This window comes from Balearica regulorum, chromosome 4, assembly GCF_011004875.1.
Source record: "Balearica regulorum gibbericeps isolate bBalReg1 chromosome 4, bBalReg1.pri, whole genome shotgun sequence".
Classification (NCBI taxonomy): Eukaryota; Metazoa; Chordata; class Aves; order Gruiformes; family Gruidae; genus Balearica; species Balearica regulorum.
The window spans coordinates 76,105,785-76,132,997 of NC_046187.1; the positions used below are offsets into that span (position 1 = coordinate 76,105,785).

The following is a 27,213-nucleotide window of genomic DNA, read 5'->3' on the forward strand; positions in this document are numbered from 1 at the left end:
TCCACGCTGCTCCGTGCGCCCGCCGTCACCGGCATTTGGGAAGTGACTCCCCTTTTCCAGGCTCTGGTGGTGATGGAAGATGCCGAGAATTTCAGGGTAGTGTTTCGCTGTTATCCTTGCCTCTAAACACTAGGGGGTAAAAATAAAGCAGCATTGTTTAATTTCTGGAAAAAGCCAGATGACAGTGGCAGGGGTCAGAAATATGCATACCAGCCCTCCCTGTCCCACTGTCTCAGCTGTTGCTTCCTGAGAGACAGAGACATGTGATTGCTAAAAATACCCTGCAAAGAGAATACATTCTCTCTCCAATGGGAGAGTATAAATTAATCCGAGTTCTAACATATACAGCTGCTTGTGGCTGGGAGAAACAATTCCAAACGTGGTTTTTGGAGAGGGGTTTCCTAATGAAGCAGAAGTCCCAGCCCCGTGCCTTCCCTGCGTAGGTTGGCGATATTGCGCAGAGGATCTTCGCCTCCTGCCTCTCCTGCTCCCACCCCTTCGCCCTCCTATGGGAAACGGTGTGGCTGGGGGTGGGGGGAGGCCAGCCCTTTTATAAGTGTGGTCTTGTGGCAAGTCGAAGTTGACAGGAGTGACGGGAGATTTGGCTCGCTCTGAGATACTCCCCTCTCGAGCTTTGGGGTCCCTTGGGATGACCAAAGGGGGAATGGAGTCAGTCGAAGTGTTCACGTCTGAAGGCAAAGGCAGGGGCTTGAAAGCGCAGAAGGAATTCTTGCCCGGGGATGTCATCTTTGCAGAGCCAGCCTACGCAGCCGTTGTTTTTGATAGGTAAGAGAAAAGCACTTGTAAAACACAGACTGAATGTCATCTCGATGCAAAATTTCATCTGGCCGGGCGGGTAAGTTTGAAAGCGTCTGGATAGCGTCAGAGAAGGGTGTGAAGGGAAGTCAGAAGCACTTGGGTAAAGACACATTCACAGCTTACAGTGAATGTGCTTCCCAGGGCTCAGATCAGCTTTTTTACTTTTAATGTGGCACAATCTATTTTCACGATGTGATCTTGCAAGGTGTTCAGTGCTGTCAGCTTTTACCAGATGCAGTGAAAGTTGCATGTATTCGATGCTTCATAAAAGCGGACCCATGTTACGCTCCTGTGAACTGCCAGGAGTAAATGTAATTCAGGTACAGTGATCACTGCCTTTGCTGAAGCCTCCAATGTATAATGCATGATAAAAGTGAGTTACGTTGTGCTCTGCTCACATGTACCACCTCCCAGCTGTACACACAGCTTCATCTCCACTGCCTTCAAACTAGAAGCTAGTGGGGGTCTGTGAGTGATGTTGTTTCTGTTAAAGTGATTTTATATTTACAGCTAGCTGAGTTAACTGGAGACAAGTTTCTGTTTTCACTCTTGCACAAGACAAGTTTTAAACTTTTGTTGACACTGATGTAGCCAGAAACTGAATTCTGGTGCAAATGCATTTTTCTTTTCTGCTGCTTGTTTCAAGGACAAACGACTTTTCCATCAACCTGCGCTGCCAGTGTGGCTGGTAGGTGCCCACTATTGCCCTTCAAATCAGTGGAAGATTCACTTAAATACACTGAAAGCTAAAAGACACAAAGAACCAATTTCTATGTTAATCTTCCATGGGATAAATCTAGAATAAAGCCTCAGACATGAGTGGAATTTGTTCAGACTTATAATGCACTAAGAACAGAATTTGGCCCAGGCTTTTTAGCCGAAGAGCTAGATGTCAGCTGAAGGTTTCATTCTTGGCTTAGGAAATTCGTGAGCATTCTTCAAGGGTGCCATGGTGAGTCCTGAGACTGATTTTTTTTGCCCCAAACTGCCAGTGACTTTAGTGAATGTTCTGCACACTAAATAGGGCAATGAGTGATTCTGCCTAGCTGAGCTTTTCCTGATTGAATCAACTCTGCTAATACAGTCTGGGACGCAAGCAGAGCTCATGCTGCTGTTTTAATCCCCATCATCTTGTAGCTGAAGCTGATTCGTGCTACTGTGGGATCTGGCAATAGCAGAGAATTGGGGATTAAAAGGACAGAGCAGGAAATAAGTTTTTTTGTGTCTTTCATTCACTTTTTCTTTGCCCTTATGCTGTCAGTGGGTGAACATGTTTATGAACCTTTACAATAGCAGCAATGACACTTCTTAGTTTTTATTTTGTCACTGCAAGAGCTTACATTAAAAATGTCATTATGTCATTTTTTATTTTAAAACGTTAAGTTCTTGAATTCTTAACCCTGAGTTCAATTACAGTAGTTAGTGACAAAACCATCTCTCCTTGACATGTCCTTTTAGCTTTTGTATCTTGCTTGAATCTTGCTGTGATACTGTTTTTGATTTAAAAGTGCCCACGCACAATGATTTGTCCCATCTGCCTTATTAAAAATACTAATTATCTTTTAAGCCATTGAAAACATTTTACCTTTTGATAGTTGGTTGAGAATTTTTTTTCTTCTATGTGAAATCATGCATCGAGTAGAGCAGCCCACATTGAAGAGCTACTACTTCACTGCGTTTTCAAATGTCGCTTGTGCAATGTGAGGTAAGGGGAGAAACTATGACCACATCAGCTCTTAGGCTGCACACTGTGTCTGCTTAGATTTCCAACTGAAAACCTTGGATGGGGAGAGATGTGCTTCTTTCCCTCCCCAGGCTGAGTTTGTTTAGCTCCCAGAGGGCAGATCCAGACATTGAGCAGCAAGGGGGTAAGGCAAACACATCCTTTCTCTGCAGCTGCAGAGGATGGGGATGACTTCAGTCATTTTATCTCTCTGCTCATTCTTCATGCTGCTATGCAATAATAAACTCTTACCCTCCCGTAGCATGTGTCATCCCAAAGATCTTTATATACGTCAGTGGTGAAATGCATTCCCAAAATCTCCAAAGCGGGCAGTGCCAACTAAATGCTTGTTGGTTAGTGGTTGGCAGGGGATAACCTGGACCTGAGATATAATGGAAATATGTGTGTTTTCTTGTGAAACACATATATGGCTTTGGTTTTGAGGGTACCTTCTACTGCTGTTCCAGGGTATTGATTGCTATCAAAGAAGGGTAGCCTGGATCGTTGTATGACCTGCAAGAATAAATTCATCCTAGGCCATGGTGGCTGGTTTTGCCCTGAAAGAACTGCTGTCACCTCTACATGGATGAAGAGTCCAATGAAGAGGCATGTGTTTTTCCATGCCCACAAACAAACATTTATAGGTCCTAAAACTGGTGTTAAGCCTACACTATTAAAAAGGATTTCACCCTGCATTGGGAAACCCAAAGTCCTGAGTCCATCATCCTAATTCCACTCAGCAACTTCATCTCTTGCTGAAAGCAATGTATATGTGTACTGTGGAAAGGGGATTCCAATACGAGTGAGTGGTAGGTTTAATTTTTCAACTCAGGTCCTACCGAATAGGTGACCAGTTTTTCCACAGAACCCTATTTGTATATAAAGGCCACCATAGAAGCACTAGAGTGCAGAGTACTTGGAAAAGTTGGTCTGTACTTTGCAGCCGGCGAAGCGGAGGTCTCTTTTTCACATTAGTAGGAGCTGCTCTTCAGACATAAATCACAATTTTCTTGGTTTGGTCATGGTACAGGACAGAAAGCAGCTTGTGTTTGTGCCAGCTGTCAAGAGATGGGAGGCGTTACGGTTCAGAAACAGGGGAGCCCCATGAAAGCTGATCATCATTCAACCTGGTGAAAAACAATAATTATGAAATGAAAAATCTGCGTTACCTGCTATGGGTGTTTAACTTCAGGTGTGTAAGTGAGAAACCCTTCCATAGGGCTGTTGCATAGCAGAAACCTACCTTTCATACTCTGAGAAACTATTGGAAGAACAAACTTCTTTATTCCGACTGAACAGGAATCTAGGGAGCCTGAAGAACTACTCTTGGCACCCGGTGTTAGGTGCTCACAGCAGAAAGTGTGGGTATACTATGCTTTGGGCTTAAATGATGCAAAGGCTCTTTGCTATATATTAATGTGAGAAATTGCCAAAGTAATGTGAGGAATTGCCTGAGGCTGTCACCCACCTGCACTGTATGAAGGTCTGGCTTTCAATAGGAGGCTGAGTTTGAGGAGGTGTTGAGAATTTTATTTTGCCAGGAAAAGGAGAAATGTTTTCTTTGACAGAACTCTATAATCAGCCATCATACTCTGAACAAGTAAGACCCATCAATTTAACTGGACCAATCTACGGGGTGATTGTGATGGCTTGTCCAGCAATACGCTTTGGGACTCAGCCTGCAAATTAAGACACCCAAAACTAAGGTCTGTGATGAGTGTTTGCGCAGAGCTAAGGGCAGGATTCAGTTGGCATAGGTGTTTAATGTCATTTGAGATGCCCCAGGGTGTCTGAGACATCCTCTTAGGGCTGACAGGTACAAAACAGGATTTATGAGAATCAGGACGCTTCTAAGGCCAGATGGGTGTCCCTGCAGTGCCTAAAATAACACTAGGCTCCTATGTCCAGGCAAGCGAATCCAGTCCTCAGTGTCTGTTATAGTCAATGAAGCACTATAATGTGCACCGAACACAGACACCTACCTTGGTGAGCTGAATGGCTTTCTAGATCCCACTGAGTGTTTTGCTGGGATCTCTACTTAGACACCTGTAGAAGTCTAAATTTGCAGACTGTTTCCTACCCTGGAAGCCCCTGAAGGTCACAGGGACCCTGAAGTCATGAAGGCTGGGGAGGGCTTGTACTTTTCAACCCAATGGTGGTCATCTGAGCAGCAGTTTCATAGTCAGTGCCAGAGACTTTTAGTCCAAAACTCAAAATTAAGCTAAAGAAGGTTCCTATAAACATCATCCAGCTCATGGTTTCTTAGATTTTAAGGCCAGGGTATGACTCACAAGGCTAACCCTGCTCATTGCAGGAGGGTTGGACTAGATGACCTTTAAAGGTCCTTTCCAACCCAAACCATTCGCTGATTCTATGATTCTATAACCTTTTGCTTAACATAGTGGTTACCTGGTGTTGACTCCTGCATCAAGCCTGTTACTTCCACCTGAACAACAGCAGGCTGTTTAGGGAGACAGCGAACACTGATTGAAGGGGGGTGCAGAACTCAGTGTGGTCTCCAGTATTTTGCTGTTTGGATAAAGTGCAGACACACTCTGATCTGTGTTTGAATCAGCCTTGCTGTTATCAGCTGAAATAGCACTCAGAAAACACCAGTGTGAGGCCCACTTTGCCCTAAAATAGATGCAGAAGGTTGGAAATATATCTTCTCATGGAATTCTTTGCCTTTGTTGGGTCATTTTTCATTTTACAAAGCCCCTGTGCATTCCCCATTGGCATTACCTCTAACTGAAGCTTTCTCTAGTGCTCTGCTTACATGCTGGGGTTTAATCCTTCCCTCCCCTTCACTTTCTCTTTCAAGATCCCAGGTCTCCTTTCCTCATAGTGGCCTCCAGGATGATGGCATTCCCATTGCCTGGGCTCAATGTACAGTATGTGACCTTCTCCTCTGGCATGTCAGTTGGCTCTCAAACCTGTAAGAGTTTGCATTTCCTACGGGCATGGGGATGCCTGATATATCTCTATCAACCTTCATCAAGAGAAGGTTTGCTCTTTAACCAGTGGAGTTTGAGAGACAGTAGTCAAGGTAAACAGTGTCGTGTGGTAGAAAGCCAAGATCACCTGAAGATCTGCTTGATGAGTGATCTGCAAATTGCTAAAAACCTGAGATCATGCAATTCTTGCACTCCTTTTTGATGTATGGAGCAGGCCCAAGAGCATTTCCAAGAGAAATATGGGGAACTCCATTGTTGTAGCTGGGGTGACCTAGGGATATAAGAAATGCAAAATTTTCCGTAACAGTATGACTCTGAAAAGATTATGGAAGCAAATTCTTTGAGTTGATACCAATAACAACTGAGAGCTAATGTGATCGTATTCACATTGTTTAAAATTTTCTGGGGTTTGATTTTTTTGTTATTATCTCATTTGTTCAAAAGCTTAAATAAAATCTGGGAGAAACCCTAGCTTTTTTGAAGGAAACCACACACACACCCCTCTTTAAAAAGAGGCTGAGAAAGCTTGTAATGAAAGATTAAATATGAAATAGTCTAAAAGTAGTCTAAAATAAATCCTCCACTCAAATCAGACAAACTAGGATGTGTCTTCCCTGACATTTTAAAGATAAAAGTATTACGTTCCAATCCCCTTTTTTAAAGGACCGAAACTGTTCTGGTGCTAATAATTCACCGTTATAGGTATCCTCAGTAGAAGTCAGCTATTGACTACCTCCCTTTTCTTTGCAGTGCTGAAAGAGTAGGTGCATTTCCTTAGGCTGTTGTGTTTAATGAAGTGTTACAGCCTCTGCTTTGACAGCCAAGTGGACTTTGCCTACATCTTAGGCTATTCTTATGCTGTCCTCTGCAGGACATTGAGGAGAGAGGTGCTTAGCCAGCCAATAATAAATATGAATCAAGTGGACTTAGGTGTAAGTTAGGTCATTTGTGTGTGTCATCTGTGATGTACAGAGTGGGATAAACACGTGTTAAATAGTTTGTGAGCATCTCACTGTGTCCATTAGCTATTCAGTGAAATCCTCCTCTATTCCTTTGCACTATAGCCATCTCACCTGGCTTTTCCAGATCAGTGAATGAGATGCTGTGGGTGCTGGATGGGAAATGGTTGGCAGATGTTTGAGTTGTGCATGTCTCAGAGATGAGGTTAATATATTTCCTATAGCAGTGCTCAGCCCTCTGTCCTGGCAGGTCCAACAGATCTTAATCCATCTGAATCCAATCCAAGCAGTCACAAGAGCTATTTGCTTCTTCTGCTTTCACTGAGAGCCGTGCTTGCAGGAGCCATGGTTTAGTTGACAGTGCTCTGTCACCTCTTGCATTTGTTGGCTGGGACATTGAATTATTGCTTTTGTGACTGTAGCTACATCCAGGATTAGTAGTAGTTGTGTGTCTCATCTACATAACATCAGAGCTCATGAGGCCCTGAGAGTTCAGCTCGGTTGATGCTTGAATGAGACGCCAAGGAAACCTGAGTCTCCCAAGAAAGTAATTTAGTGAGTTGGTCAGTGGCACCTGCCTTCCAAGTCAGTCCTAAATCGCTGACCTGGCAAGGCTTTGACAGGCTGGAAACATCACTGTGCTAATGAAGATCTTGCTTTGGGGCAGGAGGGAAAAAAGAAGTTCTCACTATGTGGAAGATGGCAATGAATGAGTGGCCAGAGATCACAGCAGAGGCCATGGTGCACATAGACACAGCAGAAAGCAGTTGTATTGTCCCTGTGTTAAAGCAAGGGAAGCTGAGCACTGAGTCTCTGAGGGTTCAAACCTCCAGCCCTGTGGAGTCCTGGTAACGCACGTTATCAATAAATCCAGTCTTCTTTGAGACCATTGCTGAGCAGGGAGGATCCCGCAAGGGTTTTGTGAGAAATGCGGTATTTCATATACCTACCAGTTATGTCTGCAGTTTCAATACCACAAGAACTGTTCCTTCACCTCCTCGGGAAGTCTCGTATAACATGTTTTTGTGCATTTCTGCATCTCCTTAGAAATGAGGACTTTCCTGGGCTGGCAGTAAGTTCCACCAGTTGACATTGCTTTGGAAACTCTGGACACCTTATGCAATAAAATGCAAAATGCAAAGCTAACATGTCAGTATTTTTCTGTTCTCAGAGAGGGAACTGGGGAGAGAAAAGCCTCTGTTTGAGGACTTGGGTTTTGCTGCAACGTATTCTCCTCCAACCTGTCACTCCTCTTTACAGGGAAGGGAAACTTCTTTAATTGCCTTTTCGCTTTCTGACTCAGGAGCACTCAGGAGGCAGGAGAGACCCCCATTCCCTGTGCGAGTTATCTCCCCGTGCTGCCCGGCACAACATAACCACGCAGGTTTTATCAGCTCTCTGGCTCTCCTTTGCCTTACAAGGAGTGTAATCTCTCTTGCACCTCTCTACCCCCCCTGACTTGACAGCTGACAGAGCACAGCCTCGCATTTCTCACCAGCTACCAGCTCTTTCATTTGACTTAATGGAGCTGGCTGCATCCCCCTTCCTGGACACGTGCTCTCCCCTGCCTCATCCTGGCTGCTTACCTTGCGTCAGGCTTCCTCCAGCACTGCTCACTGTCATTTTCCAAACCTTATTTTCACATGGGGTTTTGTCTGCTGCACGTCATCTTGCTTTAAATCAATGGCCCTCTGCTTTAAATCAATGGCCCTCTTAATCCTGCAAGAGCCAAGGCGCCGGGTGGATTGTGTCAACAGCTCACGCAGTAGTGCCAGAGGAACAAAAGTATATTTTAAGTGTACTGTGATAGATATAAATATGGATACATATGGGGTTTTATATATCTGGATAGTGGAGAAGCAGGACAGTCTTGGGGCTGGGGACGCTGGGCCTGTGGGTCTGATTCCCACCTGTGACACAGCCTCCTTGTGTGATCTGCAAGACATTTTTTGTTTCCTTGTGCCTCAGTTTCCCCACTAGGGGCTGTGGGCGATGATAATGTTCCCTTGGTAATGAAGCCTCTGTGGTCAGTGAGCTTTTTGCAGAGAGGAGAACCTCCCTCCTGGGACCAGCAGTGTCTAAGTGATGGGAATTTAAATTCTCCCGTACTGTGGAGCCTGGCTGGAGGCAGAAATAAAGTGGGCAGTTGCTCGGAGAAGCAGACAGCTGGGGGCACCAAATCAGGCAGTGAAAAGCCTTCTCTAACAGCAAGGGGAAAGTCCCAAAGTTGTTTGGGCAGGAGACCAAAGTGTCTCCCTCTCCTTCCCAATGAATTAAGTCCTAGGAGCAAGCAGCTGGGCACGTGGGGGACGTTTCCCCTTGGTCTGGGACCCCAGACACTCTTGGAGAGAGGACATGAGGTTAGACTTCTTCAGCAGTATCCTCTGATACATTCCTCCCCCGGCCTGGGTTATAGTTACAGACATACAATTGTAGGATGCTTCTTGGAAATCCTGTTTTGAACCCTGCCTGAAGAAGCAACCTGCTCCTTTTGGAAGGTGTTTCCCAGTTATCCTGTCACCCTCTAACTAACTCAGTAACCTCTCAAATAGCTAAACTGCAGAGCCAGAAGCAGGAATAGCCGGTGGGCAGCACTTACTCCTGCTGGCACCAGAGAAAGACATGTCAGGCTTTTGGATTTGGAGGAGAAATCTTCATCAGTAGTCCATCTGCAGGAAGGCTTTAAGTGGCCTAAAGAGCACAGTGCTAAAGCTGACGGCAGACCAAGGTGACGACTTCATGCCCTGAGAGCAGACCACATCCGCACATCAGGCACCATGCTCATTACCTGTAATGTTTAACAACACCTTCACGGGTGGCATATTCTGGGCCACTGACCAGCAGTAAATCATTGATGTTCTCAGCTCAGCAACATACCAGCCTTGTGAAGATGAAAGTTCCCCTAGATTTATTAATAAAATCTTACAGCAATCATAAATGCAAGTACTTCTCCCTAAGCTTGGCATTACAGCCAGCCCACCCCATGTCCTACCCCAGCCAGTGCTCCTGTGAGCTCTTGAAAGTTCATCTTTCCTCTGTCTTCAGCTGTTTGGTGTTCCTTGTCCATCCCTGGGCAGCTGAAAATCCATTTGTACCTCAGCATTTGTGCTTGGGGGCCTGCTGAATGGCTGGAAGCCTGCCCTCGTCTCTCAGACCTTCACTAATCCATGGTAAGTGTCTGCCTGGAATCGCTGGGACAAGGAGAACCCCCAGCCCACCTGGTCTGGGGCTCTGTGCTGCGATCTGCTGACGGTGGACAGCCAGGAGACATGTACCGCGACCGAAGGAAGGAGGAGAAGACATAAACGACTCTGTGATGAGATCTACCTTGAAGGAGGCAGTTTTCTTGGTTTCGTCTTGTGATTTCCAACACAATGCCACAATTGCCAAATGCAATGTGCCCAGTACAGCTACATCTTTGGCCCAGTGGCAAAAAAAGTGACAAGCAAATCTGCTTTTTAATCCATAGAAACATATCTTGGTTTCAAGCAGTACAAACACAGGGTTTTCCTACGCAACCACTTTGATCTATCGGTCTCCTTCATTGTGATACACCTCTGGTCTGCTCACTAGCAGAGCATTTCTGATGTATATTTTTATCCCCACAGTGTGCCTGTGCCTAAGGAAAGCTTAGGAGAGCAGTTAGAATGGCTTAGAGCCATGCTCCCATTTGGCCCCTCTTGCCCAATGTTCTCCTAAGTTTCTTGGGCTTGTTGGTGGCCCATGCGGGGTCCAGGAAAGCCTTAGTGCTCAGGAGGGGTTTCACTTGAGCAAAACTCAGAGGCTTTGCAGGCAGGTGAAGATCTCAGGCTGGCTCTTTGCCTGCACATTCTTCTTGGTGCTCTCTGAAGCTACAGACTCATTAGGCATATGCTTTCTGCTCGCACATCGGTGGCTGGTGCTTCAGCACGGGGCAGACAGAAAAAGAAAACAGACTGAAAGTCCTGTTAGCAGCAGCGGTGCTGAGGAAGAGCAGATGAGCTGCAGACAAGAGGGCTGAGGGCTGGGGAATGCTTTATTGCTGTCCTCCTTTAAACAAAATATTTGTCTCTTTGGCGTGGCCAAACAGAAAAGCAACAGCGCTGGGCAAGGGCAGAAGGATTAAGCTGGGTGGGCTGTTTCTCTGTCCTCCCAAAAAATCTCAGGGTGTCCATCCTTAGTGGGTGTGGGGAGCCCAGGGACACAAAGCTGGCAGAACCCTTGGAGCTGGCCCTTCACCCAGGTATGAGCCAAGGGGTCTTTCTGTCCTTCCAGCCTGACACACCTCATCTGCCACACCTGCTTCAAACGGCAGGAGAGGCTCCACCGCTGCGGCCAATGCAAGTTTGCCTACTACTGCGACCGGACCTGCCAGAGGGCAGCTTGGCTGAACCACAAAAATGAGTGTTCCGCCATCAAGAAGCATGGCAAGGCACCCACCGAAAACATCAGGTGAGAGCTGGACCCCAGGGGCTGAGCCAGCAGCCTGGGGACAGTGGGAGAGGACAGGGCATCCCTCTGGAGGGTGGCAAGGAAGAGCTGGGTGGCCTGATTTGGACAGGGTGGTGGTGGGAGATGGTTTGGGAAAGGCCAGAAGCGTCCCTGAGCTGAGGTGATGGGGACCTGGAGGAGCATCTGGGCTGTGAGGGGGTTGTGGTCCTGCTTTTATTTTTGGTGCTGGACCTCAAAAACTCTACTGCAGCTGAACGTGGTGAGGCAAACCCACCCGGGGTGGCTTAGGAGGTGTGGGAAAGTGGGGAGTAGGTGGAAAAGTGGAAGAGGGGATGGACTCACTGATCGAAGGATACATTGATTTGGCTTCACATCCTGGCTCTGTCATAAGAAAATGAGAGGAATCTCCAAGGAAATGAGAGTTGTTGTGGAGGGCTGGGAACCTGGGGGGACTGTAGCACTTCTCCAGATGAGAACATAGGTGCTGGGGCAAAACTCTGCATCTCCCTTTCCTTCAAAAGCACATGGGTGGTGACCAGCCATCAGCCATCTGATGCTGAGCCTGTCTTGGTCTGTCTGTCTGCACACGATGAAATGAATTTTGATGTCCTTTCAATGTTCCCACTGCATCGTCCTTGCAGTGGTTGTTGGTGGTGTTAACATCTGGGGCTCTCTCCTGGCCAGGCTGGCTGCCCGCATCATGTGGAAGATAGAGAGGGAAGGCAGTGGACTGGCAGAGGGCTGCCTGGTCTCCATCGATGACCTGCAGAACCACGTGGACAGCTTTGGTGAGGAGGAGAAGAAGGAGCTCCAAGCTGACGTGGAGAGCTTCCTCGAGTTTTGGCCGCCCCAGAGCCAGCAGTTTGGCATGCAGTACATCTCCCACATATTTGGAGTGGTATGTTGGAGGGGTGGGACAGCAAATGGGGTCTGCTTTTACTGCCAGCTTCCCAGAGTAAGTCTCCAACTGGCCTGAGTTGAGGATGGCTGAGTTCATCCCTCTCTTGCCCTTAAGAGTCTGTAAGTGATTGGGATAGCTGAGACCGGCATTTGCTTCAGGTGATTTGAGTACTGCCCATTCCCTATCCGCATCGCTTCTGCACTGACACTGGGAAACTGGGGCACGGCAAGGGCAAGGTCTGAAACATTTTATCTGTCTAAACATGCAGGCAAGCAGCTCGCTCAACTGTAGGTGCTGCATTGTCGTCACAAGTCCTGCTGGGCATCTCTCTGCACCTGGGAGAGCTGAGAAACTCTATTTAAGTATATTTTTAGTAAATATACTTAGACTATATTTGAATATAGCAGATCTGGTTTAGTGTATACATTAATGCCTGTTATATATTGGGTGCATTAGGTTTTTACATGTATATTATAAATATATATACTTATATATAATAAAAATAGGTAAAATATACTTAAAATAGGTAAAATATACTTAAAATATTTAATAATATCCATTACTAACTTGTTAACTGCGAATTTTTGTTCTCAGTGTAGCAGAGAGGGAAATTCCCAGAAGCCAGTTCAGGCTGAGCTGCTCTGCCCCCAGCCCTGGTACAAGTTGGTGTATCCCAGGTGCACCAACCCCTGGGCTAACAACACTGCCAAAGGGGCCAGGGTGAGCCGAGACGAGACACACGCTCTGCTCACACCTCTGCTGATGGCTGGTGCGTCGGAGAAGTCGGCTTTGCCAGCCCTGGCACAGCATCCTTTCGTACCCACCCCGCAAAGGGAGACCTATGTACTAGTGACCGACATAGGTTGCCCGCGCAGAAGTAAGGAAGTACAGATAAAGCACAGAATCAGTTAAGAAAGGAAATAAAACTATTAACAGAGTAAAATAATTAGCAGCCAAGTTAATTATTTCCTTAGGTATATCCTATTGCATTTTCTCTTTGCAAATATTTCCTTTCTTTATATTTGTGACTAAAAACTGTTCCGTTCATATGTGATAATAATGTTCCATATAGAAAAGCGTAATAATTTATTCTTGGTGTATATGTCACCCAAAAGTAGTAATTCTGAAAACTGTCTGGGACTGATAACAACAGTAGTAATTGTTTTTTATAAGCTTGGTGGGCCACCCAGCAAACGTGACCAGGTTGAATGCAGGTCTCAAGGTTAATTTCTAACTGATACCTGTTTTAATAAGCGTGAACTTTGCTTTCTGTCTAGGCTTTGCTTGAATTGCCTCAAATTCATTTTCCTGTGACCTTTTTCTGAATTATTTGCAGGAAGCGAATATAAGGAAACCAATGCATGGTCAAACCAAATTTATCTTAGACATCCCAAATGAATATCAACAGCAAATATTCTGCAGCATTTACTCAGCTTTGCTCTGAGTTGGTCCATCTGTACGATTCCTGGATTGCTCTCTTCTGACGTTTTATCCCAGCTAAAGATGATGTTTCTGCAGTTACCTTCTGCAATAATCTTGTAGGCACTCCTTTCTCCCTAAAGTTTGAAGGTGGGATGCTAGGGAAAAACCTCTTCTAAAGCATCAGCAGGAACTGAGAAAGCCTGAATGTAGCTGAGTTCAGCTTTTTCTCTTTTAATGCTTCTTCCTGCCTATGTTTTGGGACTAGATCAGCTGCAATGGCTTTACCCTCAGTGACCAAAGAGGACTGCAGGCTGTGGGTGTGGGAATCTTCCCCAACCTCTGCCAGGCCAACCATGACTGCTGGCCCAACTGTACCGTCATCTTCAACAACGGCAAGTGAGTGGATTTCCTTCCTGGGTTGCAGTGGGGATGCATCCTAATGGGCAACTCAGCAGATTCTGCTAACCCCACAGTGTCAGATCCCTGCCCCAGAAAATCTATTCATTTTTGTTTCTTTCTCTAGCTCAGAAAATAAATATCAGGATTTTCTTTCTAAAGAGGAACTATTTTCTCTCTCATTATTGTTATTTTAAAAATTATTGTCTGATACACTAAACAATTACACAAGATTTGACCCCAAATCCAATGAACCAGCAAAGAATTTTTCCCTGGTTTCTATGAGTTTTGAAACCAGACTCAAAATAAGCAGATAAAGTGCTAAGCAGCTGCCTAGATCACTCCTTATATTGAGGCTTTATTTATAAATAGTTAAGGAGCAATTAAGGTTATAGGGCTTTGAGCAACCTGGTCTAGTGGAGGGTGTCCCTGCCCATGTCAGGGGCGTTGGAACTAGATGGTCTTGAAGGTCCCTTCCAACCCAAACTGTTCTATGATTCTATGAACGATTATACTTAGTCCACAGTCCAAGAGTTTCTCGTAACCGAAGGTTGCAATCAGCTGTGTAGCACTATCTGCTGATGCGTGTATAACCATTCCTAACACAACCCTCATCTTTGTGAGAGTGTACCACCTCTATTAATCACTGATTAACTCTTTAGCAATGGGATTGTAATGACTCTGCAAACCGAGTCATGTGCGAGTGCAGGATGCCCTAAGCTGCTGGGCATTCCCCATTCCCACCCAAGTTGTGTAAGAAAACTTCTGTGGGACGTGTGAGATGCAAAGAGATTAAGTGAGAAATGCAGGGATGTTTCAGCAGAGCTGGGAGTGGAGGCCTCTGCTCTCAGTGTTTGGGGCAGCCCACGGGAGGGATGCTCTGCCCTTCCCAGCCTCCTCCCAGGCCAGAACAGGTATAAACTGCTGCTGATCCAGCAAGTTGCATCGTGTGCAAGACATTAACTGTGGGCAACTGCTTGCAAAAACCTGCACAGCCGCAATATTTCATCCAATTTTTCCACTAGGTCTTAAGATTTTACAAATTGCCATGTTCACCAAACTTTAGTGCTATAAGTTAGCCCCCTCCCAGCCCCACTCCTCTTCTTTAACACGTTGCTTGTGCACTCCCGTTCTTGCTGCTGGTTTTACCTGATAAAACTATGCCAGTGTTTATCAAGCAGCTGGTAAACGAGCAAAGAGAAAACAAAACTGCATTAGGGTGATTACCTTGGTGGGAAATAGGGTCTGATCCAAAGTCAGATTGGAGTCTGTGCCAATTGCCCTGGATCAGATCCATAGTGGGATGATGGAGAGCCTCTCCAACCAGCCTGGGAAGGGGAGGAGGTAACTAGCAGTGACAGCAACCCCAAAGTCTGAATTTCTGGGTGGTAAGTAGAGGAATGGCGGGTTTTTTTGCCTGGCAGCTTGTCGAAGTTCCCACACGTATCCTGTTACTGACTTTAAACCTTGACCATGTGGTTGTGTGGTACAATTGGCCAGGTAAATGATGAAGGTTTCTTGTCTTTCTATGGAAACTTGGTGATAAGCCCCTGTTGTGGGAACTGAGCTCTCTGTCAGCACTCAGGGCACAATGCTGGACTTGAGGACCCACTAAACTCATCACACAGAGCACAGTCCTTGCTGATATCCCAGTCTGATTTCCATTTCAAGCTGTGTTTTAGAGAGCATGGCTACTGATGTCGGTGGAGACATTTCTGTGCAGGATAACTAATCCTATTGCACCTACCAAACAGCAGCAGCAGGTTTTGCTCATCCCCTGGCCGAGACCACTCCTAAAATCACAATACCACGACAGCTCTCTCCCACATCCACTGTGGCCCAGCGATGGGTGATTCGGTTATGACAGCTGCATAGCAAAAGTGAAGCTCTACATGCAGCAAGACATGAGCCAGGCACCAGGAACCCTCTTGTCCCCTGTCAGGATGATGTCCCAATGCTCTACACCATGTTCCCAATCTTTTTTTGTTGTACTTGTACCTGTGTAAACTGCAGATGTTTGTTTTGTCTTTCAGTCATGAGGCTGTAAAATCAATGTTCCACACACAGATGAGGTGGGTCGGTCTTGAAAGCATAATCCTTCCCTGTACCCCTCATGCCCCATGTTTAATGGAAAAGCTGCAAACAGCCCGAGGGGCTCCCTGTTTGCAGCAAATTTCACTTTCCTTGTTTTCTGAACTCCTCCCGCGTGTAAAGCCCCACTAAACCCAAACCTCACTTAACTCTGCATTTTGTAGTAAATTAAAACGATAGTGGTAATACTGTGACTGTTTCCCCCACAACAAATTTCCCCCCCTACCTTCCCACCCTCTCCCTTGGCTTCCTCCCTGTCAGTATTTCCCCTCTCCACTTCTCATTTCTCCTCCCCTGACTACGGCAAGAGCATGAAAGTCAGAACAAGGTCTTGCTAATCTTGTACAGCCCAAAATAAAACCTTGCGTATTAGGAGATGAGAAATGATTGCATTACTGACATACTAAATAGTCCACGTTTCTTCTGCAACAAATTGTGCCCGTTGAATGCGTTGACTACAGTAGCAATACCATGAGATGTAGGTTTCATCCTTTTTCATCATAATACCTGATTAATGTTTTACCTTTTAATGATGCCACTGTTACCTGATCGAAAATAAAGAAATTGCTAAAATGTATGAAAAAAAAGAGAAGTTCTCTGCTTAGCTCACTGTGCTCAGTATATTATAGTCAGTCCTGTTAAAGGGACACTGTTGTCCTTAAACTTTGATTTCAAGCAAACACACAATTTCCTCAAATAAGACGTGAAATACTTTTGAAGTGCTCTTCTTCACTATTGACGCTCACTCAGTGCATTATAGATAGGACCATAAAAATAGGCAAATGCATTTCACTTCTGCTTAGAGGTGCTATTTGGGGGCAATTTGAGTTTTGAGCTATTGGGCACTCACTGTGCCTGTGCATGTGTCTCTCAAGGTCCTTGGGGCTTGGGGCAGAGTCTGGGGAAAGAGCACGGGACAAGCTCAGTGGGGTGCTCTCAGCTGACAGTGTCTCTTTAACTATAGCATTTAAAATATGCCATGTGTTTCCAGGCTTATCCCAAACGCTATCAATCCCTTCTGCACAAGGGACGGCTGCTTAAAATATACCTATGGTGCTTAGGCTATCAGGGGCATCATAAAAGTCAGAGGCTTGATTTTGCTTCTCTGGTTGCATGACTCACTTTAACAAGGATCCCATTAAGTCTGAACAGGAATGTTTATGTGTGTAAACCTTTCTGGTTGGAATTGCTCTTTTTCATGCACTTTCTCCTGGGGTAGTGAGTTATACCTTTCTCTGGCTGGCATTTTCCCATGGTTGTGATATGACTAATAGCTGCCCTTTGTGATGATGGCATGTTTAGCAATAAATTTTGTATGAAATATGCTGTTGATATGATCTAACACCCAGAGAAGGTCAAGACCAGCCTCAGGGAGTAGTTTTCACGGCAGCTTTAGCACAGCTGAAAGGCTCAGAGCTACACCCTTGGTGCTGAGAGCTTCTAATGGGAATTACAAGGGAATTACAATCCCTTTGCAGAAGTATGATCACACAGAAAAAGTCATGTCAGAAAAACTCATGTCCTCCCCAAAAGACTTATTTTTAATACACCTGGTGAGACCTTTGGGTTCTATGCCACCTATGCATTTGGTGAGAACTTGATTGGGTCCCATCTAAAGCCCGTCGTGTCCAGGACGGACCAGCAGGTCCCCCCCAGATCCATCCTGTAGCAGGCGTGTACATCAAACACGCTGCTGAGCTCAGCAGGAGGACGATCGAGGCATACGCTGCCCGTGGTGAGGGAGTCCCAGGACTGACGTACCACACTGTAGTGCGATGGTAGGGTGGGAGCTCAGACCATGGGACTGGCTTCATTTTGATAACCTGTAAGTATGCCTAGCTGCAAAAATACGTTTAATCATCTAACTGGTCTGAGCAGACAGCCCAAGGTCACTGGTCTCAAGTGAATTATCTCTAACCGTGGGTAGAATCACTAGTAGATGGGGGAGTAGATGGGTACAGAAGCATCACCTTGCAATTGGTATTTGATGGAGGTTTTTCCCACTCTGGCCAAATTCTTCAGGCAGTTGTGACTGCCCAGCCCCCACGATTGAGTGATGGCCCAGAGTAACTGGGAGATTTAGTGTGTAGAATGAAAGAGCGAGGGAATAGTTTTAAGTGTGCATGGTATTTCAGACATTTTGCAGGGAAAGACATGAGAGAAAGGCAGGTGCAAAGATCTGGTTTTCCAAAAGCCTGTCATTAAGGATTTGCTGTGGATTTTGGTTTAGTAAGAGAGACCGGTGATTTCCCTGTGTTTAATATTAGCAATATCAGATCAAATGGGCTATATAAAAATAGACTATTTCCAGAGAATTGTTTCTAAACCTTTATGTAGAGATGCATGGACAGGGTGAGGGCATCTCTTACCCAGCACCCAGAGGGAATGTGTCTTAACGTTGCAGAGTGAAAACGATACCGAAAGCAGCATGGCTCGGGATCTGGGACACTAGCCAGGGATATGTGGGTAGCATGCAAAACAGTACTTAAAAAAAAGACCCAAAGTCCAAACTCAGCATTTTTCAAGGCTTGTTGGGTATTTCTGATCTCATGGTTTTCTTCTGGCAAGATCCCCTGTGACATAATAAAACTTTATGTCTAGGTTCAGCTCCCATCTAGATAAAGTAATGGAGCCTTAATCTGTCTGTAGCTCAGACCCTAATGTATCCCTGCCAGGGACTTGCAGAGGGGCAGGAGAGACTGGTGTGACCATGTTTTTACTCTGTATTCAGTTAACCAGACTGCTGCCCGTCTCTGCGTTGCCTCCCTGAAGAGCTAAAGCAGTACCTTGGGGCAAGAGCTCAGCTCTGCGAGGCAGGGGCAGGTCACAGGATTTGTCTTTGATGGCTCTATGGTTGCACCTTTGCTTCTGCTGTTTCTCCAAGTCCACATCTCATCTCCTTTGCACTCAGGATCGAGCTACGGGCACTGAGCAAGATTTCTCCAGGGGACGAGCTGACTGTTTCCTACGTGGATTTCCTCAACGTGAGCGAGGAGCGGCGGAAGCAGCTGAAGAAGCAGTATTACTTCGACTGCGCCTGCGAACACTGCAAGAAAAAGATCAAGGATGACCTGATGCTGGCGGTGAAGGCGGGGGAAAGCAAGGTATGGTTTGTCCTGCTGTGTCCAAACCCAGAGGTGTCTGCGTCCCCTCCACCAAGGCATCTGTGGGTCTCTGTGGTTCTTCAGCCTGGGGACATTTCTAAATAGCAACGCGGTCAGATTTTGGCAGAAGCCTGACTGACCAATGTGAAAAATGAGAACAGAACTGAACCTTGATCGAGCATGACACCAATTCAAGCCCACCATGCAAGGCCAGTTTAATCCCTATTATGCAACATACATGCAGTTTTTCATTTAAAAAAGCCCACAAAAGTTGCCTTTAACTCTAACCTAACAGTCCATCAACAGGCAGAATGCTAAAATTTTGGAAAATTAAGTCTAGAGCTGAGAAAAATGCTGGCATTTAGATTGTAGTTGTGGGGTTTTTTGAGGAACTGAAAGGGAATCAAAGTTTTGAGCAGCAGAAAGGAAAATGCATAGCAGGTGATTCATGGTGACAGGACTCACCAGTGCTGCTGAAGCTGTATGGTTTGTAAAACGTGTACCATCACACTGGTTCAAGGAAGGTGGGAAGTCTGAACTTCCAGTCCCTCCTTGTGAAGGCCTGTCACATGGAATTTGTACCATCGCTTGACATTTCTGCATGGTTGCTGTGGGCAGACTAACTGTGAAGAATTAACATGTTTGACCATTCAATTTTAAGTAATCTGTGTTTTTCTTGGAGGTTTCACAAGTAATTCAGTGGGAGGGTGTAAGGCTGTGTCTTGCTGTCAGCAGTGGGATGTGTTGCTTGGCCAGCAGCTCCAGTTTATGAGCATACTGGTAGGTCTAAGAGTTTCATTTTAGTTCCTCTGCGCAAGGATATAATTGCTTATAGTTTTTGTCCTCTGTGACAGTGTTAGCTTAGGGGATTTCTACTCCTGCAAGCTTTACAAATTGTATAAGTGAAGAGCATTTTAATGTATCATCAAGTCATTGATTGGTACTATTGAACAGTCACGTAATGAACCAGCCAGCACAGCTCAGGGGCTGACGTGGGGCAGGATGAAACAGCAAAGGTGGGATGAGGAACCATGACCTCTCACACTAGCACTGCCACGAGGAGAGGCCCATGGAGCTGCATCTTCCTGGGAACGAGTACAAAACCCTCAGCCTCCAGCTCAGCACAGTCACCAGAAAGCCAAGCTCAGTCCCATGAGTTTTCTTTCATACAGGTGGTGGTCAGGAAAGGCTGGATATTGCAGAACAAAAGTCTCTCTTTGAGCAAGATTTGGAGAAACAGGATCAAACTGGTATCAGGAAGCTCCTATGGGAAGTAGGACACAGGGACAGACAAAACCCTTTTCTTGTTGGGTTCCCCACTAGTGCAAAAGACCTTTACTAAATTATCAAGCTTCATCTTAAAGCTAATCCTGACTAGTGAAACTCCCTCCTTCTAAAGTAAAGCTGTCCCAAAGCCTCAGTCCTCTGATGCAGAAGCATTTTAGTCTGACTTGCTGTAGAAGTATTTTCGAACACCTCCTCCAGTGGATGGCATAAAAGTCTCAGCTGTCAAGCCTTGACCGAACAGTGAGATGCACCATCCGCTTTTCATAAGCATCAGAGATTTTCTGCACCATGCAGTGGGAAGACACGCACTTTTGGGTAAATGACCTCCACAATCTGAAGTGCTTGTATAGAAAAAGCCTGTAACTATGCAAGGTGCATGATTTCAGCTATTAAAAATACACTCCATCCACAGACAATAAGTTCCCAGACTGACCTCACTCACAGAGCATGTCTGCTCGCTGCCAGCTGTATCGCATTTTCTGAATTCAGGCTCACTTGCCTGAGAGCAGCAACACTCACAGCTGCGTGGAAAAAGCACTATGAATATATGCAAGATTGACAGCTTACATCCTCAACAGCCGCTCCAACCTCCAGTCCTTCACCCCTTCCAAATAGTAGCAAAGTTCCCATTGTTTATAATGGCAACAGGCTTAGGGGTCTAGGAAATGCAAGAGAGGATTTTTATTAGACAAAGCTGCTGTGGAAGTGCTGGTTAAAGTACCTATTCTGGGAGTCTTTACTCAGACAGAACAGTGGTATGATTTGCACTGATGTTAACGTTACCTTTGAAAGTGTCCTGTGCAGTAGGACACCCTGCATGCTGCTCAAACAGCTGCCAAAATCTGATTAGCCATGATAGCTTCAGTCTAATAATATAGAATAATAAATCATAAGACATACATTTCTATCCATAAATAGATGGGGGGTATGTGGCTCTGAAAACCTTCTGGTTTTTCTTCCACGCTAAACTTTCAAGAGCTTTCCCTAGCTAGCTGAATTTCACAGATTCCTCAAAAATCTAATTGACCACATGTGGGAAAAAGACAATCCTGACTCCAAATCTTTGCATCCTTCATTGCAACGTTGGGTCTCTGCTTTTGATCCACACCCAGAGGTCTTGCCTGGCTGCTAGGCACATGCCTGTGCTCTGATCTATTGTGTGTCTCCAGACCAGCCTCTTCCTGCAATCTCCTGAAGTCAGGAGATTGTGAGCTGATTTCAGATTTCCCATTTTAAAAAAGCAAGGTCATGATAGCTAGAATAATTTGAAAAGGCAAATTTGAAAGGCTCAGAAAAGTGGAAGGTGAATGATGATACTGGATGAATGATGGCGCTGGATATCATAATGTTATATTTCACCATTATATGAAGGGAGAGGAGGCAGCTGATTAGGAACTAGTTAGTCTTTTGTCAGGCATGCCTAGATGTGCATCATGCCTTCAAATACATGGTGAAATCCAAACTTCTTTGAGATGTGTGGGAAAACACATTTCTGTCTTTGGGTGCAGCTGAAATCAGAGGTCAACCATCTTATGGTGTTTGGACCTAATGACGGCAATTCTTAGAGTAGGTAAAATTCAGTGATCTTTCCTATCTTTTCCACCCATCTCCCTTTCAGGGACCTCATTTCTCTCAAGCAGTTTCACTAGGAGCCCCTGATACACACCAACTGGTGGCTTTCATGGCCTCTTTGGTATCTTGTGAGACCTCCCAGTTGCAGGATGAATTATGTCCCTTTTCGAGAGGAGAGAAGTGGGGGGAAGAGTCGAGGAACCCAGTTATGCATGCGTGCCAGAGGTACATGACCATGACCCTGATGAGCAATGCTCTTGCTGAAGTCAGCAGGAGCTTCACCTTTCAACTTGGTAGCAGGACCATTTCAGCTCAGTCTTGGGCAGGTCTGAGGAGGCACACTGGGATATACAGCCAGTGCTAGGAAGGTAGCGAGTGATGTGGGAAGCATCTCACTGAGCTGATTTGGGTTCCCAAAAGGGAACAAGCATCCCTTCAACCAGAGTGTTTTGGTATGTGTCAGGCTGTTTTCCTCACTGGTTTTCCTCACTGGTTTTCCTAATATTGTCCCCAGCCCTCTGCAGAGATGGTGAAGGAAGTCACCCAGTTCTCCAAGGACACGCTGGAGAAGATTAACAAGGCCCGTATGGAGGGACTTTACCACGAAGTGAGTCTCAGTACTTTTGCTCTCTCACTGTATATGCATTGCCAGGGAAAGCAGGTCTTGTCCCTCTCTACGTCAATGATTTAAGGATGAAACAAACCCTAGTTGTTGTAATCTGAATATCCTCTCATGTTCCCTGCCCTCTTGGCAGCTCAAATTGCAAAAGCTGACACTGCTTTCTGCCCTCTGTAAAGCATGACCATGTTTGAGACAACATCCCAACTTGGTCTCTTTGTAGTGATGATACAAGGAGATGTAAGTGGCTTCCAGCACCTCTGATTGGCACAGGTGTTGAACCAAGGGGCAAAAAACATGAGTTACAGGGCAAGTGTAATGAGTCATCCCTGCCAGGAAGCTTCACAAAAAGGACGCCAGTGGGTTTGCGAGGGGGACAGGACAGCCAGGAGACTTGCCACAAACATTGAACTGTGGGCTGTGTTTGCCTGTGTTGATCTTCTCTTCACCTCCTGGCTTATGTGTGTTGCTCATTTGTTGGGTGCTGAAAATGGGTGTGTGATGTGGGAGACCCACCTCCCACCTGGAGCTTGGGTCAAAAGGGTGAGAGAGCTCAAGTAACTTCTTCCTTTCTCCCTCTTTTGCTGGCCCAGGAAATATTTAAGTGTTCTCTTCAGAGTGTAACAGCTTCAGGGAAACGCTCCAGGTTGAGCAACATCCTATCAGTTTGAAGTTACTTTGGGAAAAGGCTGAAGCCCACCAGAGCAGAGATCTGGATGTTGGGTCATGGCTAGGTGCAGCCATGACACAGCCGAGCAGACAGGCATGGGACAGTGCAGCTGCGTGTCTCCAACCCATGGGGTCATTACGAGCATTCATTACATCAAGTGCTTGTAGGAGGTTGGGTGGATGGTATTGGGGTATAAGAGTCCTGTTGGCACTTGGTCTCTGATAAAAGCCAACATTCTCCTGAACAATAGACATCACTTTTTCCTCACCAGTTTTATGAATGTAACCCTGAGAGAGGAAGATCTGAGCACCAATTATTTTGCTAGGCTGATGTTTCTCAACAAATAAAAGCATATGCTATCTTCCCCAACCTTCATGGAGGCTGACTTGACCTCTAGGACTGGTATGGACCATGCAACCCACAGGTCTTTAATGTGGTAGCTTCAAGGCCAAAGGTGCTCTGACTTTCCCTTCCTCTCCCTGCTTCCCCTGGGCGCAGGTTGTGAAGCTCTGCCGCGAGTGCCTGAAGAAACAGGAGCCTGTGCTGGCGGACACGAACATCTACCTCCTGAGAATCCTCAGCATTGCATCCGAGGTGCTCTCCTACCTCCAGATGTTTGAGGAAGCAGCTGACTATGCCAAGAGGATGGTGGACGGCTACCTGTATGTCTGTGCCCTATTTTTGGCAGCTCTCTGGTTATGCAATGTCAGGCAGGGTGTTACAGGAATAATTTTCTTAGTCTGCTTCCATCAGGGCAGCGGTGCTGGGATTCAGATAGGGACCTGGTTATAGCACCAGACAGAGAGAGACCCCTTCCTAAATGCACAAGAGCTCCCAAATAACCTTGATTTACTAAAACTGCAACTATGGTTTGGGTACGTCTTTCATTAGACTCTTCATTTTGTCTCAGAAGCATCTCAGGGTTGCACTGGTAGCAAGACACAGAGCCTGGGTGCAGGACAGAGATGCTGTCACTGCAGGAGATGGTCTATTCCTTGCACTCTGCAGGAAGGGGGAGCTGCAGAGAAAAGAAAAATGGTGTCAAATGGCTGTCACTCAAGATATCCCCTCACTCATGAATAATACCTGGATTTTTGTCTTGGCTAAGTAGTATGCACAAGTCCTGTGGTAAAAGCTCAGTGAGAACGAAGAAATTCAGGCTTAGTTCACATAGATCCAGGGCAAACCTCACCGTAAAAATGATATATTTTATTATTACTGAGGTTTTACTACAGAACTGATGAGTATTAATTAGGAAAAAAAAAAGTAAGGGAAACCGTAGAGAGCAGAAGAGAGAAAAGCCCATTTTGTCATCTTGTTCACCCTCCTACTGAGAGCATGTCATACCCATTACTTGTCTTTTTGGTCACTTCTACCCCAAAAGGCCTCTGATATTTTGTTCTTTTTCAGAGGGGTGACCACCCTGGCTTGCAAGCCTGACAAGCCACTTCATGTCCCAGCCCTGGCACTGAGCTAATTGAATGACACAGAGAAAACTGCTTGCCCTGCCTGTTCCTCAGTTTCTCAGTCCAGAGTGTGGACTGCAGTAATTTCCTTCCTTGCTTTAAGATCTGCCAATTCAATATGCCAACGAAGCCCCTAAAGGCAGGTTTTCGGGTAAATCAAAGCAGCTTCTAACTCTGCCCAAGCTTCTAATGTTGGATGTAGAGGCCAGTTTTCATTTTTCCCACCATGGGTAGTGACTGTAGGGGAGTGATCTTACAGTCCCTGGAGGCAAGGATGCATCTCCAGTGGGTGAGATGAACATTTCTGGAATTTTTGGAACCACCTGTTTCTCTCCCCACATTGAATGAGAAGCTGCTGGTTGTTGCATTCTCAATTTAGGCACTTCATTAAGGATCTGAAATTAAGTTGGTGCCTTCTGGGCTGTAGGGTCAGATCTCGGTTTTGATTGTGTCAAAATAATGTGGAATGACAGAGCCTGACATTTTCCAACCCAGGTGTCCAGCTTTCCCCAGTCGCAGGTTGTTCATCCTCTTTCACAACAACTCATGTCCTTGTATAACTCGTGTACTTGTGTAACATGCCTTCCCCTTTCTAAGCAGGGCTGCACGTTTCAGTGGCACTGAATGCAATAGGATCTTCACTTGAGTAAACAGTCTGCTCTTTGGCAAACATGTCATGTCACTGACAAACATTTGGAAACCCAGATCTTTCCTGAACTAAAATTACTCAATGTTTTTCCAGGAAACTATACCATCCCAACAATGCACAGCTGGGGATGGCTGTGATGCGTGCAGGAGTGACTCACTGGCATGCTGGTCTCATTGAAGCTGGGCATGGCTTGATCTGTAAAGCCTATGCCATTCTCCTGATAACCCATGGACCTTCCCACCCAATTACCAAAGACCTGGAGGTAGGTGTCATCCTCTGTGTTGTCTTTGCTGTCTGTCTAGGAAAAATTACATTCAAGCTGTAGAAACAATCCATCCGTAAGAGCTGACAGATGGATCAAGTACTGACTGCTTCTTCCTAGTGCTGTGGTTTTATCTAAATTACATTACAGTCTGCTGGGAAATGCATGGCCTTTCTCATGGGAAATTTTCATCCTGTAAAATAGCTTTTATCCTGCACCAAGGCATCCACTAAAAATGGCCACTGAGTCCCTGAATCTTCTGTAAAACTGCTATGCCCAAGGACAGAGCCTCCCATTCTTCAAACAGCCTGATTTCGCTGCTCTTGGATGGATGGCATTACAATTTGACTGTATCAAATTATGTGTGGTGGATGTTCTCAGCTTACCAACTTATTTCCTTTATCGGTATCCATTCTTTATTTACTACTCCCCAGTCCTTCTGAGCTGCAATGTATTTTCTCTCAAATGACTGATAGGTGTATTTCCTAGTTTAGGGTCAAGAGCTGCAGATCCCAGGGAATGACATCTGCTCAGCTGTGATGAACTATTTACGATTACAGCTGGGGATCCATCATTTCTTTAGCCTTTAACTCACCTGATGTGACCTGTTGGCCTTACAGCATCCTCCTTTATTAACCAAAATAATTACATGATATGAAATGAATCCTTTATTGGTGTCTTAGTCTTTGTTATAGCAGAGCTATAACCTTTATTAGTACAATTTTATATCATCAGAAAAATGAATATCTAGTACCTAAAGCCAACCTGTCTGTTGACTGCTTGCCTATATATATCAGAGGGAGAGATCCCAGCACCTCCATTTCTGTATCTCCCTTCCCACTTACTTCAGAGAGAAAATAGTGGATATATGACACATGCTTATTTCTCTGCTTCTAAACCAAGGGTTGAATAAACTTGTAGACAGGCGTAAAAAGATTTCCTAAAATACCTTCTGAGTCTCTACCATAATGCAGCACTAGGAATGACTGCTCACGGTGAATCCTGGGTTGCAGGGGTTGCAACTGTGATGTTGTCAAAGAAGGGCTGAGCAGCCCCCTCCACCTCTCCTGCCTGGTCCCCCATGAGGTGACCCCCACCCTGGTGATGGGTCATACCAAGGGTCAGGCCCAGGGTGTGGATGAGCTCCCTGGCTCTGCACAGCATTGCCTCTAGGTTCTGCATCAGGTTTGGGAGTGTGAGGCTTCCCAGCAGCCTGCGGAAGAGCTGGGTGCAGGAAGGGCTGATGCTTCTTCATCTTCACAGTAACCAAGTTTGAGAAAGTAACTGGATATCTGTGTCCAGTCAAATTTGGTCTTGCTGGAGTATCACCTAGATTGAGTTGCATCAATAATTACATGGCCTAGGACACCCCCGAAGGACAGTCCTCATTTTTAGGCAGTGCATTATTTACTTGCTTTGAGATCTCCTGTGTCACAGGTTTTGTAACCTGTTGTGTCCCTCAGGTAATGCGTGTCCAGACAGAGATGGAGCTGCGCATGTTCCAGCAGAATGAGTTTGTGTATTACAAGATGAGGGAAGCTGCCCTCAAAAACCAAAAGATTCAAGTCATGCCTGAACCAAGCAATGAGACCTCACCAAGCCTCTTCCACAAGAAGGAATAAACCCCAAGATTGACACAAATTCATGCCTGTGGGATAACATCACTTGTGGCATCTCCAAACACAGGAATGTGTTTGGAGATATATAGGAGATATATAGGAATGTGACATATCCATAAGGAGTGTTTCCAGTGGCACCAGTCTGACAACATGGACCTGCTGGGGGAAGAGTCCTGAAAAATCTTCTGAGAGCTAAAACCAGAAGAGATCTTGGCAGGAACAACATCCTTTTTCTACCACTAGCATTAAAAATCAAAGCAAAAAAAAAA

The 27,213-nt window shown here is 45.6% G+C and overlaps 1 protein-coding gene across 2 annotated transcripts; it reads left to right on the plus strand.

Moving 5' to 3' along the window:
• The first annotated feature begins 381 nt into the window (after window positions 1–381).
• SMYD1 (SET and MYND domain containing 1) lies at window positions 382–27,213 on the plus strand. 2 transcript variants are annotated; one of them, XM_075752768.1, is made up of 10 exons: window positions 382–786; window positions 10,710–10,886; window positions 11,571–11,784; window positions 13,475–13,605; window positions 15,639–15,677; window positions 18,608–18,800; window positions 22,174–22,266; window positions 23,447–23,610; window positions 25,157–25,325; window positions 26,789–27,213. In XM_075752768.1, the coding sequence occupies exons 1-10, from the start codon at window positions 650–652 to the stop codon at window positions 26,945–26,947; spliced, it is 1,476 nt and encodes a 491-aa protein (XP_075608883.1). In that variant the 5' UTR covers window positions 382–649; the 3' UTR covers window positions 26,948–27,213. The 2 variants fall into 2 exon arrangements, with proteins under 2 accessions (XP_075608883.1, XP_075608884.1); XM_075752769.1 differs by lacking the exon at window positions 15,639–15,677 and having other exon boundaries at window positions 506–786.